This window comes from Ipomoea triloba, chromosome 7 (genome assembly GCF_003576645.1).
Source record: "Ipomoea triloba cultivar NCNSP0323 chromosome 7, ASM357664v1".
Classification (NCBI taxonomy): domain Eukaryota; kingdom Viridiplantae; phylum Streptophyta; class Magnoliopsida; order Solanales; family Convolvulaceae; genus Ipomoea; species Ipomoea triloba.
In genome coordinates, this window is record NC_044922.1 from 21479650 (window position 1) to 21498419 (window position 18770).

General features: G+C 31.6%; 2 protein-coding genes across 2 annotated transcripts; one reads left to right on the forward strand and one right to left on the reverse strand.

The window, feature by feature from the left end:
* Window positions 1-3616: 3616 nt before the first annotated feature.
* On the reverse strand, window positions 3617-8367 carry LOC116026260 (anthranilate synthase alpha subunit 2, chloroplastic-like). Its single transcript, XM_031267744.1, has 11 exons — window positions 8066-8367; window positions 7796-7980; window positions 7426-7615; window positions 6949-7100; window positions 6444-6559; window positions 6109-6355; window positions 5935-5991; window positions 5616-5768; window positions 4824-4904; window positions 4454-4540; window positions 3617-4226 (listed from the first exon to the last, which is right to left on the reverse strand). Exons 1-11 carry the CDS (start codon window positions 8232-8234, stop codon window positions 3903-3905), a joined length of 1761 nt encoding a protein of 586 aa, XP_031123604.1. The 5' UTR covers window positions 8235-8367; the 3' UTR covers window positions 3617-3902.
* Window positions 8368-13583: 5216 nt separating this feature from the next.
* LOC116024324 (anthocyanidin 3-O-glucosyltransferase 1-like) lies at window positions 13584-14075 on the forward strand. Its single transcript, XM_031265221.1, has one exon. It carries the CDS (start codon window positions 13584-13586, stop codon window positions 14073-14075), a length of 492 nt encoding a protein of 163 aa, XP_031121081.1.
* The last annotated feature ends 4695 nt before the right edge of the window (window positions 14076-18770 follow it).

An 18770-nucleotide genomic window follows, 5' to 3' on the forward strand; every position in this document is an offset into this window, starting at 1 on the left:
GTTTAACTTATGTAGGGGAATTTTTAAAAATTTGAAATAAAATTCATAAAAATCCAGTCCAAAGAAAATTCAAGACCGTGTGCAAGCTAAGGCAGAGTTTTTATGTTAAACAATTCAAATTTTTTTAAAAAGTTCACTAATACTAACCCACAATCCTTTCCAACCCGATTTTTCAAAGTAAAAAATATATCAAATTCATCATCTTAGCTAAAAGAATCCGAATCTGAATCCACTTTGATCCAACCCAAATCGATAATTTACCCATTGAAAATTAACTACAAAATGACAGTTTTAAATCTCAATTATTGCTAATGTATCCAACAAAGGGAGATATGCAAGCGTTTTAATATCAACTATATTTAGAGTATATGCAGACCATTTCGACCCTCCGTCAAGATTTCGCATGCATGAGAAATGGACTCCCAGCTGGTTGTTTGTTTACTTTGGTTTTTGCTTATTAATTTAGACTTTTGTCATGCTTGTTATGGTTTGAACATTTGTGTTGGATTGAAAAATTGGTGTAGTTTTATTCTCCTATTCTACCTTTATTTCGTCCTTGCCATTTGATATTTGACTTTTTTTTTTGGTATGTTCACGGGGTCTTTCTCTGTCCGCGTTTAACGGTCTAGATCCACCTACGTTCGCTCCGGGAGACACGGGAGCTAGCCCAAGGGAATCGTCACTTATGGGAATTGAACTTTTATTAATTACTTTTGATATTGCACGTGTATAGTGCAGTTAGTGCTCTAGTGCTATTCGTACTATGTAGTTCATTTTATGCTTTTACTAAGAGCATTGCTATAAGTGCTTTTTCTCAAACTTTGGAACAGTAAAAAAAAAACAATGTTGAGTTGGTAGCTGATATGAGCCTCACTTTTTGGCAAAACTTTATCCCTACAACAATTGGTATTTTGCCAGAGTCTCAGCTTCCCTACCACTCTCAATCTTATTTATTTTATTTTTCTTTTGATTTTCATTCTGTTTTGTATTTCATGGTGTCTTTTTTTTTTTCATTTAATTTGTTTGATGTTTATTGTTTTATTATTTTTGTTTCAATATTTTTTATAAAATACCAAATTTAATATTTTTTTAATTAAATCTTGAATGATTTAATTATAATTAAAATTTAAAATGATTAAATTAAAAAGAGCAACAACGAAAATTAATTTAAATAATTTTTGTAATTATCATTTTAAATAATGTAGGTATGTTTATTTTAATTAATTTTTATAATTATAAATTTATAATTCAAATAAATATATAAATAATTAAAATATAGGATAGAAAATGGTGGGTCCACAAAAAAACTGAGAAAAAACTTTAATCTAGTGGAGAAGAGTTTTTGTGATTGAGTGAGATAGTGGATGATGAAGTGGATGCTGGGACCCACAAAAAACTAGAGAAAAAACTCCAATTGATAAGGATGTTCTAATCACCCTTGATTTTGTTGTGTATTGATTGATAAGCAAGGGAAACAGGTGTAGATTGCTCGGATCTTAAACAGGTCGAGGGGATTCTCTTCGAATGCGCAAATTATACTGTGGACCATGGTCATAGTTGATACTGCAGTTGTGTTGAATAAATACTGCAGTTGTGTTGAAAAGATACTGCAGTTGTGTGAAAGGAAACTACAGTTGCTCGGAACAGAGGTCGTTCATCTGTTCAACACAACTGTAGTATCTTTTCAACACAACTGCAGTATCAGTTCAACACAACTGCAGTTCCTGACGGATGAAACGGTCTGTGACTGCAGTTCCCTTTCAACACAACTGCAGTATCCATTTAACACAACTGCAATATCAGTTCAACACAACTACAGTATCAATCATGACCCATGGTCGGTAGAAGGCCTGCTTCGAATGCTCATCTTCTTACGCAAATTATATTGTGGACCATGATCATGGCTGATACTACAGTTGTGTTGAACGGATAGTGCAGTTGTGTTGAAAAGATACTGTTATGTTGAAAGAAAACTGCAGTTGCGCGAAACAGAGACCGTTCATCCGTTCAACACAACTGCAGTATCCTTTCAACAGAACTGCAGTATCCGTTCAACACAACTGCAGTATCAGTTCAACACAACTGTAGTTCCAGACGAATGACACGACCTCTATTCTGTGCAACTGCAGTTCCCTTTCAACACAACTGCAGTATCCGTTCAACACAACTGCAGTATCAGTTCAACACAACTACAGTATCAGTCATGATCCATGATCCACAATGCATTGTGGACCATGGTCCACGGTATAATGACTGATCTTCTTAAGGGGTTCCCTAAATTCCTTCATTTATTACCAAAATTGACCAAAATGCCCTTGAAATAGTCATGTTTGCCTATAATGTGCAAAACTGCAAATACGACCAAAATTAGTGCTTGATTATAAATCTTAGCAAATTAAACCATTCTAAAAACACAATTGCCAAACTCAATCAAGTATGCCAAAATTAATGTTTGATTCTAAATCTTAGCAAATTAAACCAGTCTAAGCACACAATTGGCCAGCTCACTCACAAAATGGCCTTGCACTATGCTTACATGCTTACTTTCCAGTGGGTCACCTATCTTGTAAGTCAAGCACGCTTAATCACAGAATTCTTCGAGTGTGTGGTTGTCATATATCTTACTTAAAATCACATTCCTCCATAGTAAATCAGAGTGTCACGTCTCGAATAGTTGTGTCGATCATGAATAAAAGGTATATTTGTAATCTATTAAAGATAGATTATTTGAGCACTAAAGATACATTATTTGAAAGTATATTATTTGAGTATTTAAGATATATTTTTTATATACTATCAAATAATGTATATTCAGTACATAAATAATGTATATTTAGTATATTAAAAATGTATAAAATTTTGCTTGTATTTCAGGTTATTTCAAATTGATTTTTCTATAAGTATTCTATTTCTTGAATTTGGGATTAGATTTTACCAAAGGGCCATAACAATACAAAGTATGTAAGATTCACATCTCTCTCATAACTCTTCTAAATGGCCTATTGGCTCTGGTTATGTACATGTACTATTTTCTAAATTCACTCTTTAAAAAGAAGTGAATTGAGACGCACATAGTAGAAGTTAAAATGAATAAAAAGATAAATTGGAAGAAAAAAAAAAAAAAAAAAGAAAGGTCAGTCATTTGTAAACTAGAAAAATAGACATTAATTTATTATAGACAAATAAAGTGAGATTGAGAGAAGTAATTCATTCTACATGGATTTGAATTGATAATTTGGTATATGATGGGTTGAGAAAATTCAAGTGAATAATTATTTACAAACTAGAGTTAATGGCACATGAAGTTCTTTGAGTATAGTGATTTTGTCACATTTAGTTACTACAAAGAACCCGAAAATACTTTGGTCCGACTCAAATTAGAAGTAGATCCCACGTATACTTATAAATTTTATGAACATTGCCTTAGCTTTGGACAATGATCCACACGATATAATGATTGTTATTTTATGGATATTTTAATAAATATTTATTTTAAATGAAATAAACATCATACCAATTGTCAATGACTTTGTACTTCAGTAGGGCTTTTTTTAATCGCACAGCCAAAAGTTTCTGACAATTTACAGAACTTACATCATACCAAACAGAAGTCAAGTTCACCAAATTCACGTATTGATAATATATAGATTCATTGTTCATATATTGGGATATTTCTCAATCCATTAGGCTCAGTTCTGGTGGGCAAAAACGTCCATAGCATTCAAAGGGGGAGAGTACGAGCAAAACATTGATGAAATCACTGAGATTTGCATTGCTGGGGTCATTCCCTCTAAGCATTCTAAGAACAACAAAAAAGACCTATCATCCCTTCACTCTCCTAACTTACTTTTTTCGCTGTATTTCATGGCTAGAAACCACAACCTCTACACTAGTCCAAGATACTATTTCTCAACAAATGAAGACTCTGCGAGATCAATGGCTCTGGCAAGAGCTGCAGCTTTGTTTTCACACTCTCTTTGTTCATCACCAGGATCACTATCGGCAACTATACCCGCTCCAGCTTGGAGATGAGCAACCCAATCTCGTCGCTTATCCACATCCTTGTAAGAGTACATAGTGTCATGACGCATTCCAGTGGGGAAAACGATGGTTCTCAAAGCTAAGGCAATGTCCATATCACCAGAAAAGGAAATGCCTCCAAATCCACCACTATATGGTCCTCGCCTTGTTACTTCCAGCTCATCAATCAATTCCATGGCCTTCACCTATTTTACAGCAATCACAATGGAAAGAAGTTAAGTATATGCCCCATTATAAAAAAAATGACAGCACAAAATCTCAGTAGTAAACTTTCTTCACGTTGAGCTTCTCGTTCAATGGAGTGGTTAACTCAGTATTACCATAGAAAATTTCAAATTGAATCATGAGATGAAGTGTAATGACCATTTAAATATCATGAAGCACAACAAACAAGATAAAGATTATTAAGAACCTTAGGAGCCCCGCTAACAGTTCCAACAGGCAGTGCAGCCCGCAAAGCATCCCAGCTACTTAAATTTTCCAGTATATCTCCAGTGACCTGCAAAGTTTGGCATAAGAAGCAGAATCAACAACATGATTCAACCACATCCACTTTCTACATGTTTTTTCACAGTGAAAAGCAGTAAAAGAGATGGCATGGCTCACCTCAGTTTTAACTTAATGGTTCTATGCTCTTCTTAAAAGTACCTAATATCTTTAGTGACAGTACGACAGATTATTCTAACAAGTATACCAACTTTCCATCTAAACGAGTATAAATTTTTATTCTAATTATAAGATGCATAATAATAAGATGCATATCAGGCTGAAGAAGAACAAACCGTGGAGCTGATGTGCATGACATGGGAATAGCGTTCAATGTTCATTAGTTTCTCAACATTCACTGAACCAAATTTAGAAACCTGATGAATTAAAAAAGCCTGCATTAGTGAAAATGATAACAGCAAGGAAACATAGATATTTGGAACATTGGAGAGGTATTGATGTTGAAGGCATGAAAAGGAAAAGCAATCAGCATTTTCAAAGAACTTAATGAGTAAAATATAATCAAATGAGAGATGCTGATTGCTTCTCTTTATTAGATGGGAATACAAAGGATCGCTCAAGAGGATGTGGTGCATCCTCAATTCCTTAACAATCAGCTTCCAAGCAGTTTATATAAACAGAATTGGAGAATGTTTAATAGGATTAATGAACAGAAGTAACATGAAAAATCAATAATTAGATGTTTACAAAAAGTAAGCTCATTATCAGGAACAAATAGTCACATACACTTTGATCCTTCAAGATTCTAATGAAGCAATTTGAAGATTAGCAAGAATCACAAAACACACAAACAAAGTGTAATCTAAAGAATCTCAGAATGTCCAATGATATACACAAGCAATTTGAAGATAAAAATCTAGAAACTCTATAATGGAGGAAATGAGCTCAAAGCCATTCATATGAGTATGCTTTTTCATTATTTATAAATTTAGACATTCATATTAGGAAACTAATTACGAATACGTTTAAAAAGTTGATCATGGTTCTGGAAATTGGCTTTGAAAAGATTATCTACTTGATGTTTCTTGGTATATATTGAGTAAAGTCAGATTTAAAAAGCACTTAACCTTTCCCACATCATTTCTTCCCAAGTCAACCAACATTATGTGCTCTGCACACTGCTTTTGATCATTCAAAAGAATCTTTTCCTGCATATGGTCTTCTTTAGGTGTTTTTCCTCTCCTGACAGTCCCTGCTAGTGGTCGATTTGTGATTTTTCCCTAGAAGAATGATAATGCTGAGGTTATTGAAGAGAGCTGATCTAAAGGATAAGTAAATAAGAGATGCCATATAAAGCTGAAAATGAATTTAAGGAAACAAACATGAGATTAGTTCAGAAATTAAGCAAAACAGGTTTATTTACTTACTAGCAATTATATTGATTACCTTCTTAACTCTAGTAAGAATCTCAGGACTTGAAGCAACTAAAATACACCCCCTAGCCTGAATAATAAAATATAATTAGAATTGTTACATAAATATATTTGATTCATATGTACGCACACACAGATTAATGAAATCCAAGAGACAGATTTTGCTGAAAGAAAAAAGCATACAAACCTGTAAATAAGTCATATACGGGCTGGGGTTTACAATTCTCAATGCCCGGTATACCTCAAATGGATCAGCGAATGTTCTCCTTTCAAACCTTTGACTGAGAACTATTTGGAAAATGTCCCCAGCTATGATGTGCTCTTTTGCTTTCAAAACAGCCTTCTGATATTCTTTGCTAGACATTGTTGAGTTCTTCAATTTAGAACCAAAGAGGCCAGTATGTAAATTGATTGATCCCGCAGCCAGCCTAGGACTGAAATTAATATGTCAAATATACTTAGTCATAGCAACAACAACAAAGGCAGCCACATGGCCTATCAAAAATGAAGTAGACAACTTACGGCACTATATCGTGCACCCTAGACATAAGAGCTTCCAGCCGGTTCATTCCATCATTATAGGCCGCTTCAACTGAAGAAAAACGATCCAACTGCACCCAGTGTATGACATATGCTTTCTGATATTTAAAAACAGAAAAAGAAGTAAAAGTAAATTATTAAACACCTTAATAGCTGCAATAATTATCAATCTAGCTACACTGATGTTCCTTAAACAAAGGCAGAAGTGAAATTTTGATTATTGGAAAATACTGCATTATTTTATTAAAAAATCTACGAAGGTAATCCTAAATGGGGAAATACTAAGCAAAATTTAAAATATATATATATATATATATATTCATAAAAAATATTTAGGATTCATCAAAATGTCGGCATTCAAAGGGAAACAAACAAACAACCAAAAATACAGAAGAGAAATAGTAGTTCCAAAAAACTGCTGTTAATATTATGAGTAAGACATAACATATCTATGGAAATGCTAAACATTTAGGATATAAGATATAACCTTTTCCACACTATCAAACACAATAATATCATCATAAAGTCCTATATGAAGGTCAGGAAGGTTTCGATCATCCAGAGGGGCTTTTGAGAATGGCAGTTTCTTCTTCTCAACATAGCGTACTGTATCATAAGAGAAGTAGCCAACCCAACCACCTGTTAGAAAAAGAATGCAATGTCAAATAACTGTAAATCACCATGAATAACAATTCTGAAGGCAGGTGATGTCCAGTATGAACTATAAGCTAAACTATGTTTTCACTCTGGTGCAAGTGCTACATATACACAAGCTGTGCTATATATACAATGTAAATATAGGAACATAAAATCAATACACCAAATGGGGCATAAAATCCTAGGCGAGACGAATTAAAAGGTTAAAGCTTCTTTCACAGTACTAACTCAGATGCTTACAGATTTTCCAGAATAAACACAAGCTTCACAAAAACATACATAAAGAGTAAAGACAACAGTCCATTACCACAAAATGCCTCAGGGAGTTCATCCAGTCGTTGAGGGTTCCAGTTCTCCATAATCCTACGGGGAATGACCATCGGATCCTCTGCATATTCTTCTGTCCTTTTTCCTTGATGGTGGTCCATAATAGTCACCATATTTTCTTTTGCAACAATCTCCATAGTTGGCTGAGCACCAATCACACTATACCTCCCCTAACATAATGAATTCATTGTTACACAAAAGATTAAGTTGCTTTTTTTTTTTCTTCTTTAAATTTTTTCTCTCTACACGAACTAGATACCGAAATGACAGGAATATTTAAGCAACTTATTGTTGTTGTTATCATCCTGCATTTTCTCAAAGAATAAGGAGGGAGACTAAATGAAACTTACGACAGCAGAAGCATCAAGACCAGGCTCCACAGACTCGAACAAGAAGCTGGGCGCATCCCTGTCATCTTCCTTCACCAAACATCGGTAAGCAAGCACCGGAGTCAAGTGATCAGAGAAAATTGACCTGAAGAGAGGAATCAAATTCCCGTGCTGCGCAGCCTCCTTGAATTTCTCCGAATGGTCGACTGCAAAAGCCGCAAGATTTTGAAACAACAAACGGACGAATCATCAAATCGAAACAAACACGAGCAAAACGCAAAGAGAGAGTACCTAATGAGGGAGGGGCAGAGATGGCGGCGCATTTGATAATCGGGAAGCGGGCGGCCGAGGAGGAGGCGAAGTGAGAGAAAGTGGATTTAGAGGCAGTGCGGTGGCGGGAGGTAATGCCGGAGCTGTGGGCGGAGGTGAGCGGAAAGCGAGAGAGAGCTAGGGTTTCCATTTTCAAGTCAGAGCATTTGCAAGTTCAAAACTGGGATTTTATATGGGAGTTGCAATGCACAGAATGAGCAGCGCACAAGGATTTCTGAGAGAGAAGTTCGCCTTTTTACTTCTACAGGAGTAAGATTTTGAAGGTAGCCACTGGTCTTGCAGTGGGGAATTTATAGGAACCGTTTGGTAAAAGCATTTATTGCTCCCTCCCCCTCAAAACTAGTCACGGAAGCAATAATAGAAGAATTCCACGCTAACCTAATCGGGTAGCTGAGCTCTTTTTGTGGGGAAGAATTTCGGCCTGGGTCAGATCCCATGCCTCCCGGAAACGTGGGTGTATCTGGACTGTTCGACGAACAGAAAAAGATCCCGTGAACTTATAAATAAATAAAAATTCCACGATGAAAATTGCATTCATGTGTTAAAATTCATCCCTACTCTTAATTTTGAATTTAAAGTAGAATTTTGAATTAATAATAAACCCATCACCATAATTGATCCTAACTCTTATAGAAGAATTTTAAATTAACAATTAATCAATCACATTCTCGTGTTATAATTGAGCCTAACTTTTATAAAAGAATTTTGAATTAACAAACAATCAATCACGAATTCACGATATATTATGTGCATCAAAATTTTTTTATAAAAAATAACTCAAATTGGTAGCTAAACTAAATTTCCTTCATTTTTTTTTTTTTTGCATCAAATAGATTACTATATGGATTTACATAATTAATTCATGGCAGATTCAGTTAATTCATATATTTATTAAAAAAGAAAGAATTTTTTACCAAAAAAAAAATTAAAAAAGAAAGAATTTTGAATTAACAGTCAGTCAATAACAGATTCACAATATATTATGTGTATCAAAATTTTTACTATTAAAAATAGCTCAAATTGTTACCTATTTTTTCATCGAATAGTTTACTATATGGAAATATGAATTTACTCTGTACATAATTAATTCACAATGAGATCAGGTAATTCATATGTAACTAGTCTATACTATATATAAAAGCAATATTCTCCTCCAAAATTTTCCCGCCCAAACGTAGGGACATTTTAATAATATGGTAATTATTATGATAAAATAATACTCCGTATTAATTATAATTGGTTATAATTCCTTATTAGTGATATGGTAATTATTATGATAGAATAATATTAATTATAATTGATTATTATGATAATATTATAATTATAATAATTATAATTGGTAATATTGCATTATCTACAATATATATAGTAATGCATAACATTTTCCAATTCAGAAATAGGTGCAATATTTTGGGTCTTGGGTACACGAGATTCACCGCCCACATATTTTAAGACAAACAAATTTACTTCACTTTTCAAGAAATTGTTGATGCATATGGGTGAGTTTCATTGGCAGGAATTTCACATGTAATTTATATTTTAGTGATGAGAACAAAAATACTTCATATTTAGTAATTAGCTTTGTATAGAGAAGCATTTTTCTTTCAATTGCAACTCCATTAATCTCATTTCTTAGCACTGGTAGTCAAGCATTATTTTTAGTTGTCTATATTATTTGATTATTACAAATTGATGTGAATAGCAATCTAGCAACTATAGTGTTACATTAGTTTTATTTATCTGATTACATATTGATTCTACATTAATGCATCATTTTATTTTATTACAAAGTTCTTAACGACTGAACTTATTACATATTATTTGGTTTTTAGTAATAATATAATTAATAAAAAAAATTAAGTCAATTAAATATGTGTATATAATAAGAAGAAGAAATCATACCCTATATATCTATATACCTGCAAATCAATCAATATATAATTATATATGTACGTTAGGCAATTAGGAATTATTATAATTATATAATTAGAAAAACTATTAATCGGCCATGTATGAACAACCATGGAAATGATGGAAGCAAGGTTTTTGAAGAAAAAAAAATTTCTTCCATTTTAATCTATTGGTTAAATAAAAAAATAGATAGCTCTAATATTAAATCTTCATTTTGTACGCATAATTACGAAAATAATGTGTATTGTCTTTTTATTTAGGAGTACTTATATTTGTTAATTGTTTCAATTATGCTTGTTGGTGAAAAATTCTAAACATTTTTATTTTATGACATTATATATATAAATTGACGGTAATACCCCTAGATTTAACACCTATTTAACAGAAATTTTAATGGAGGACTATTTGTGGTCAAAAATGAAAGTCAAAGGACCATTTGTGGTCGAATCAAAAGTCGATGACTGAAAGGAGTACTAGCCTAATAGTCAGGGGACCATTTGTGGTATTAACTCAAAAAAAACTTCTCAACTCTTAATACATAAGATAAGGAATTGAATGCCTACACTTCTTGCTGGCTAGAGATATTTATATGGCCTTTCAAGAGATCTTTTATCTTTAGTCCATATGGGAATATAATGTGATTTTCTACTTTGACTAGGAATTGTATTTTGGCTTATCTTGGTATTTCATTCTTCTATTTTCACTAAGATTGGAATTTATATTTTTGTCAACAGTTTAGGACAACTTATTTTGAACCAATAATCTCTCCCTTTGTCAAATTTTTTTACAAAAACTTAGATCCATAATTCTTCGTGTTTTGGGTCTGTTCAATTTATTATCTCCCACTTAATTGTTGCTTATTTGATCTTTGGACTTTTAAGGCTTATTTCTCATTGGACTTGTCCAAGATATGCCTTTCCTTTTTTTTTTTTTTTAATGTTCTAGAATCATCTTCTTCTTCTTCCCTAACATTCTTAGAACATGGGAATGAAGAATTTTGGAGATGTTGATAGGAGATTTCCTTTCCACCATCCTCGCCATGACTTCCTTATTGGACACCTTCTGTCTATCACATGTATCTTCCAACCTCTATTTTTTATGTTGGAACAAGTTTTTCAACTTCTTCTGGTTCTGCTTCATCATTTGTGATTTTTCTTCGTAAACATAATTGTTTTATCAGATAACTGGTAGTGTTCACTACTTTCGCTCAAAACTTGTGGGAAATTCTTTTGAGTTTGTTCTTGTGGGAGGCCTCGCAATTTATATTTTCATTGAATTTTTTTTTTCATGAGAGTTAATGTGCCACATTTGTTGTGCCATAGTTGAGTGCCATTGATTAAGGATTGTTAGCATGTGAGATGATTGGTCTAGATATAACATTTGTTTGAAAACTTTTTTTCTAGCATGACACACTCTTGATTTTGATTGTTGACTTATGCTAATGAGGTTGGCCTTGAGTCCTGATACTAAAAAAACTTTGGGTAGTCTAGGTAGACCTTGAACATTCAAAGTCCCACTAGCAATGATTTGTCATTTTCCTCCATCTCTAAAGGTCACATATCCTTCCTTTTAGTATTGAATATTTTCCATATTTTCAAGAGTTCTAGTTATGTGTTTGAAGCATCCACTATCAAAATACCAAACATTGAGGACACGTTTACTAACTGAAAATTTTCTCCAGTTTTATGAAAATTTGGAAAACTGGAAAACAGAAAACACGTTTACTAACACAGCTTTCCATTTTGAAAACAGGAAATAATTTTCCAGTTTTCTATAAAACTGAAACACTATTAAAAGCTGTTTTGGGCGGGAAGTTAAAGTTGGGGATATTGTTTTTATTAATAGTATAGATATAGATTGTATTATGAATAGGAATTGTATTACCATATTTTAAAATACTACGCAAATCTTAACAGTATAGGAGTGTTTTGGGCCGAAAGTTAAAGTTGAGGATATTGTTTTTTATTATTAGTATAGATTGAACTGCAGGGAAATATCTGTACTGTACAGTATTATTACGATTATTAATTTTAATCTAGAATTGTAATACGAATAGGAACATATGGAAGAAAATATTTTATTAGGAATTGTATTACCATATTTTAATGTACAATCGTATTACGAATATGAATTGTATTAATATATTTTAAGATATTACGTAAACCTTAACAGTATAGAAGTGTTTTGGGAGGGAAGTTATAGTTGAGGATATTATTTTTATTAATAGTATAGATTGCATTACAGGGAAATATATGTACTATATTATTACGATTAGTAATTTTAATCTAGAATTGTATTACGAATACGAACGTAGAGAAGAAAATATTTTGTTAGGAATTGTATTATCATATTTTAATGTACAATTGTATTACGAATAGGAATTGTATTACCATATTTTAAAATATTTCGCAAACCTTAACAGTATAGGAGTGTTTTGGGCGGAGAGTTAAAGTTGAGGATATTGTTTTTAGGGAAAATGGTCAAATAGACCCCTAAACATTCCACGAAAAGTCAATTAGGCACACGAACTTTTGAAAGGTGCAATTGAACACATTAAACTCACAATTTTGAGTCAATGAAACCCATTAACAGGTAACCTAACTTGTAAATGTCGGTAATTGCACATTTGACTAGCCACATCAGCTTTACTTTGTATTTAAATTGCCGCATAAGCCTTGTTAATTTCCTTTCTCACAAATTGTCGGCCTAGATAATGTATATAGTATACCAATCACAAGTAGCTAAGTCAACAAAGCCTAAAACTTGTAGTAACAGAGCTCAGACCCCTCCATCAATGGCGGATCAAGATTGCAAGCTTCATATATTGATGTTCCCATGACTAGCTTTCGGCCACATGATTCCATTTCTAGAGCTCACGAAGCTCATAGCTCAAAAGGGTCACAAAGTCTCCTTCGTTTCTACTCCCAGAAACATCGATCGCCTCCCCAAACTCCCCCCGACCCTAGTTCCTCTAATCAACTTCGTCAAGCTCCCTCTCCCGCCGACACCAAACCTGCCGGAAAACGCAGAGGCCACCATCGACCTCCCGTACGGCGACGTGAAGTACCTCAAGAAAGCGCACGATGGTCTCTGAGAAGCCATGTCTAAGTTTCTTCAAGAATCGCATCACGATTGTATTTTGTTTGTTTTCGATGCTTACTGTTGGAGGTTGCGTCGAAATTCGGTGTTTCTACGGCTTTCTCCAGTATCTGTATCGCCGCTTTATTAGGCTTCCTCAGGCTTGGACCGTCGGATTTTAAGTATGAGAAGAGGACAGCGGCGGAGGAATTCACCGTCCGGCCAAAATACATGGGTGCCGTTCAAAACGCCAGTCAGTGGACCCACACTGGTGGTGGGCGGCGCGTGCATGCACGCGCCACGATCTTCATATGCATTTCTTCTTCGGGATAAAATGAATGGGGTGCTTTCTTTCTTCCTCCCCTCCAACCCTTTTCTTCTTTAAATATTGGAAATGTCCTAATTCTTCATTCTGAGAAAGCAAGCAAGCAAGCAGAAGAAAAAAAAAATGAAAGAAGCCGTTGAGCTATTTTTCTTCCCAGCACTTGGAATGGGGCACCTCTTATCTGCAGTTGAAATCGCAGAGCTCCTTATTCACAGAGACCACCATATCTCCATCACCATTTTCATCTTGACACCACCTTGCGACCTCAAAATCACTTCTTTCATCCAATCCCAAACCTCCGAAAGGCGACTGAAGTTCGTGACACTCCCATTGGACGAGTCGATCTCCATCAATCCCACTAACATTCCGGCCCCCTCGATGATCCCCATAGACTCTTTCAAGCCTCGAGTCAGAGAATGCGTTAAAGAAACCATCCGTAGCGTACGCCTGGGCGAATTCGTAATCGACATGTTCTCCACGGCCATGATTGACGTGGCGGACGAGTTTGGAGTTCCGACCTATGTGTTCTACACCTCCGGCGGCGCCGTGCTCGGCTTCCTGCTACATATGCAGAGAATCACCTTGGAAGGTTTTAGAGCGCAGCGGGCAGAGGTTCCTGTGGTACTGAGGCGTATGCCGGAAAATGGTTCTCTTTAAATACAAAACAAAGCTGATGTGGCCTAGTCAAATGTGCAATTACCGGCATTTACAGTTTAGGTCACCGGTTAATGGGTTTCATTGACTCAAAATTGTGAGTTAATGTGTTCAATTGCACCTTTCAAAAGTTCGTGGGCCTAATTGACTTTTCGTGGAATGTTTAGGGGTCTATTTGATCCTTTTCCCTTGTTTTTATTAATTGTATAGATTGCATTACAGGGAAATATATGCACTGTATTATTACGATTAGTAATTTTAATCTAGAATTGTATTACGAATAGGAAAATAGGGAAGAAAATATTTTAGTAGGAATTGTATTACCATATTTTAAAATATTATGCAAATCTTAACAGTATAGGAGTGTTTTGGGCTGGAAGTTAATATTGAGGATATTGTTTTTTATTAATAGTATAGATTGCACTGCAGGAAATATATGCACTGTACAGTATTATTACGATTAATAATTTTAATCTACAATTGTATTACAAATAGGAACTAGGGAAGAAAATATTTTATTAGGAATTGTTTTACCATATTTTAATGTACAATTGTATTACGAATATGAATTGTATTAATATATTTTAAAATATTACGCAAACCTTAAAGGTATTGAAGTGTTTTGGGAGGGAAGTTAAAGTTGAGGATATTGTTTTTATTGATAGTATAGATTATAGTTATTATTTTCTCTTTTTAGGAAATATATATATATATATATATATATATATATATATATATATATATATATATATATATATATATATATATATATATATACTTCTTTATTATTTATTGATATGTTTTGATATACATAATTATTTCAGTTAAAATAATTTAAATAAATAATAAAGAAGTATGTATATATGTATGTGTGTGTGTGTGTGTGTATACACACACATATATCGAATTAAATTAAATTATTTTAATTTTAACAATTTTTAATTAAAATTCAAAAAATAAAACAAATGAAATTAAAAATATCTATGATACAAAAATACTAAGTTGAATAGAAGATTTCAATTTTATCTTATGAGAGTAAATTCAATTTGACATATCTATTTTGATTTAGATTTTTTTTATAAATTTTAATAAAATATATTTTTTTTCTTTTTTATAAATTTTATTACCATTAAATTATAATTTGTTATTTAATGACTTTAAAAATGATAGTGATATATATATATATATATATATATATATATATATATATATATATATATATATATATATATATATATATATATATATATATATANTATATATATATATATATATATAGCAATATAATGGTGAAAAATAAAATTACAAATAACAATGAGATTTCATTTGATTTATTTTTGTTTTATTTTGCACCAAAGCTTACTTTTATGCGCGTGAAAAGTTTGAAAAAAATTATTTCAATATTCGTACGTAATTTAACTATAGAATAAAAAAAAGATATATAAATAAATTTGAACCAAATGAAATTATTTTAATTTATTATTTTTTGAATTGAAATTCAAAAATATATATATAAAAAAAATTAAAAATATATATAATATTAAAATATTAAATTAAATAAAAGATTTCAATTCTATATAAAAGAATTTAATTTTAATTAATTTAATAGACTTAAAATAATAACATGTTATAATTTTAATTAATTTAATAGACTTAAAATAATAACATGTTAATTTTTTAATTAATTTAATAGACTTAAAATAATAACATGTTAATTTGGTCAAGTATCTATTATATACACACACACTAGTTTTTTTCACGCGCGTTGCGCGACTAGGATAATGCTCAATATTTATTTTTAAATAAGTAATTCAAAGTATATCAATACAAGATTATATAAGAGATGTTCATGCATATGTAATTGAATGTTGAATTTGTTTTTTTTTTAAATCGGTAATTGAACGTCGAATTTGTTTATTTAAATCTGTAATTCAAAGTATATGAATGCAAGATAATATATGAGATATTGATTATAATTGTCACTAAAATAAATGTTTCAAATTTTTAAAAACGATAGTCAAAATACTTAGTCTAAAAATGATAGTATAAATAAATACTACTTTTGGTAATTAAAATTTATACATTTTAAATCATACGTAGTATTAATAAAGAAATATGATTTGCCTTTAAAGTGAACAACTGTGATGTAGTCCAAAAAATAGTACGGGGTAGTTTCTCGCTTCAATTTATTGGGTTATTTGAATGTCTTCTTTGTCAACAAATTCTACCTAAGTAATAAATATGATTGGTTTCAAATTATTTTTTTTAAATTTTTTTGTATGTTATTAATAGAATACTTGGTAAATAAATATATAACATTATTTTGTATTATAACATTTATACAAAATATTTAATTACAAGATAGTGTAAAAAGAAAACAATGAATAATGTAGTGAATATAATTAATTAATGAATTTTAAATAAAGACAATATAAGTAATGAAATTATATCTCTTTTTAAATTTTTTTGATAATGAATAATTTTTATTGTAGAAAATAAAGACTATATAACTAATACAATTAATCTCTTTTTTAATTTTTTGATAATAAATAATTTTTATTATAGAAAATAAAGACAATATAACTAATTAAATTATATCTCTTTTTTAATTTTTTGATAATGAATTTTTTTTGAATAAAGGCATTGTAAACATCTAAATTAAAGAAATGCCTATAAGAGTAATAGAATGAGTACTTAATTTTCAATAATGTACTCTTAACATATTCTTAGTATATGTTTAACAATTATACCAGCTTTGATTAGGATGAGATTCGAACCTAAGACCTTTCTTATAGAAATTAATGGGTAAGTTAAAAGTTAACGGAATATTCCGTTACTAAAGTTAAAAGTTAACGGATTGTGGGGTTATTTAAGCGAATAAAATAATATAATAGAGGGTAAAGAAGAAAAATCATAAAAATTACTAAAATCAAAATAATATGAACCATTCGTTTAAGTAAATAATTACACCAACCTTTTTTCCTTCCCATTAGAACTCTAACATTATTGGCTCTTATTAAAATTATAGATGTAGATATATAAATAAATAAATATATATATATATATACACACACACCTATGATTTAAAAACTAGAATGCACAACAATGTGCTCAGGAAGGCTTAACTATATGCACTCTAAGGCAAAACAATATTCACTTCGAAGGGACAACATTGTGCTTTAGAAGGCATAACAATGTGCTCTGCAAGAAGGGAAAACATGCACTAGAAGAAAAAAAATAACTTACTTTCACAAAGTTACCAAAATGCCACCGCATTTAAAAAAAAAATTGTTTCATTTTGACTGTTGATTTGGAATGAATCAGTGGTTGTGATTAAACCATATTTTTCACCTAAGGCTTCTATTTCACATGATCCGTTATATATGTGTGTGTGAGGAAAATGCTTCTTACCCCTCCTAATTTTTTCTTACTAAAATCCCTCCATGACATGTCTTATGATCATTAGGTGCCATGGATTGACTGACCTGATCACCTTTTAATGAAAGGTAAAGTAACCAGTCAAACATTGCCATGTTATGAGGAAAATTACTAAGGAATTTTTTTTTTTTAAGGGTGAATAACATTACTCTATATAAAATTCAAGGCAAATTAGTTAAATTAATGCCTAATTTAGTCATTGACTATAGTGGTTTTTCTCGATTTAGTAGATGACTTTTTATGCTTAATTAGGTCCTAAACATCGATGATTTTACCTAGTTGAGTCTTCTACTTCTGTTGGCTATTAGAATCAATGACTAAATCCAGAAAAATCACTATAGTCGAGTAGTAAAATTGATAAAACCACAATTGTTGATAATTAAATTAGGTAAAAATAATTATAGTTGATAACTAAATTATGGAGTTAATTCCATTTTTGGTCCTAGATTTATATGTGACAATCCACTTTTAGGGTGTGTTTGGTTCGCACATGGGAATCGGAATCGGAATGGGTATCAAATAATTGGTAATGGTAATGGGTTTTGGTGAAAGTATTTAGCATGTTTGGTAGTTGGGTGGAATGTGAATGATTATTAATAGTTGATGAAGAAAAGAGGAAGGGAGATGAAACCCTTATATAATAAGGGTATGGGTTTTCTCATTAATGGTGTATTCCAAACCCATAGTAGCATTCACAAAACCTATCAACCAAACACAAGCAATCACTTTCATACCCATTCCTTATGCCTAAACCCACCAACCAAACACACCCTTAGTCTTTTTTTATTAGAGCATCCACTTTTGGTCCTAGTATTATTGTGGCATGACCAATTTTGGTTCTCCAGCAACAAAATCGTTGAAATATCGTTAAATACAAAGACATTTCAATCTCTTATATACAAAGTATGTTGAACCGCTATATTTTTTATGTTTATTTTTTTGAAAACATTCATAATTGAAGACCGAAATGTCATTGTATTTAACGATATTTAAACTGATTTGTTGATAAATTAAAAGACCAAAATTGGTCATGCCACAATAATACTAGGACCAAAAGTGGATGCTCTAATAAAAAAGGACTAAAAGTGGATTGTCACCTATAAATCTAGGACCAAAAATGAAATTAACTCCTAAATTATGTATTGATATAAGAGAAATTACCAAGTTATTCTAACAGAAGACTCAATTAGGCAAAATTATCAAAGTTCAAGACCCAATTAAATATAAAATATTATTTAAGACTAAATTGAGAAAAAGTCA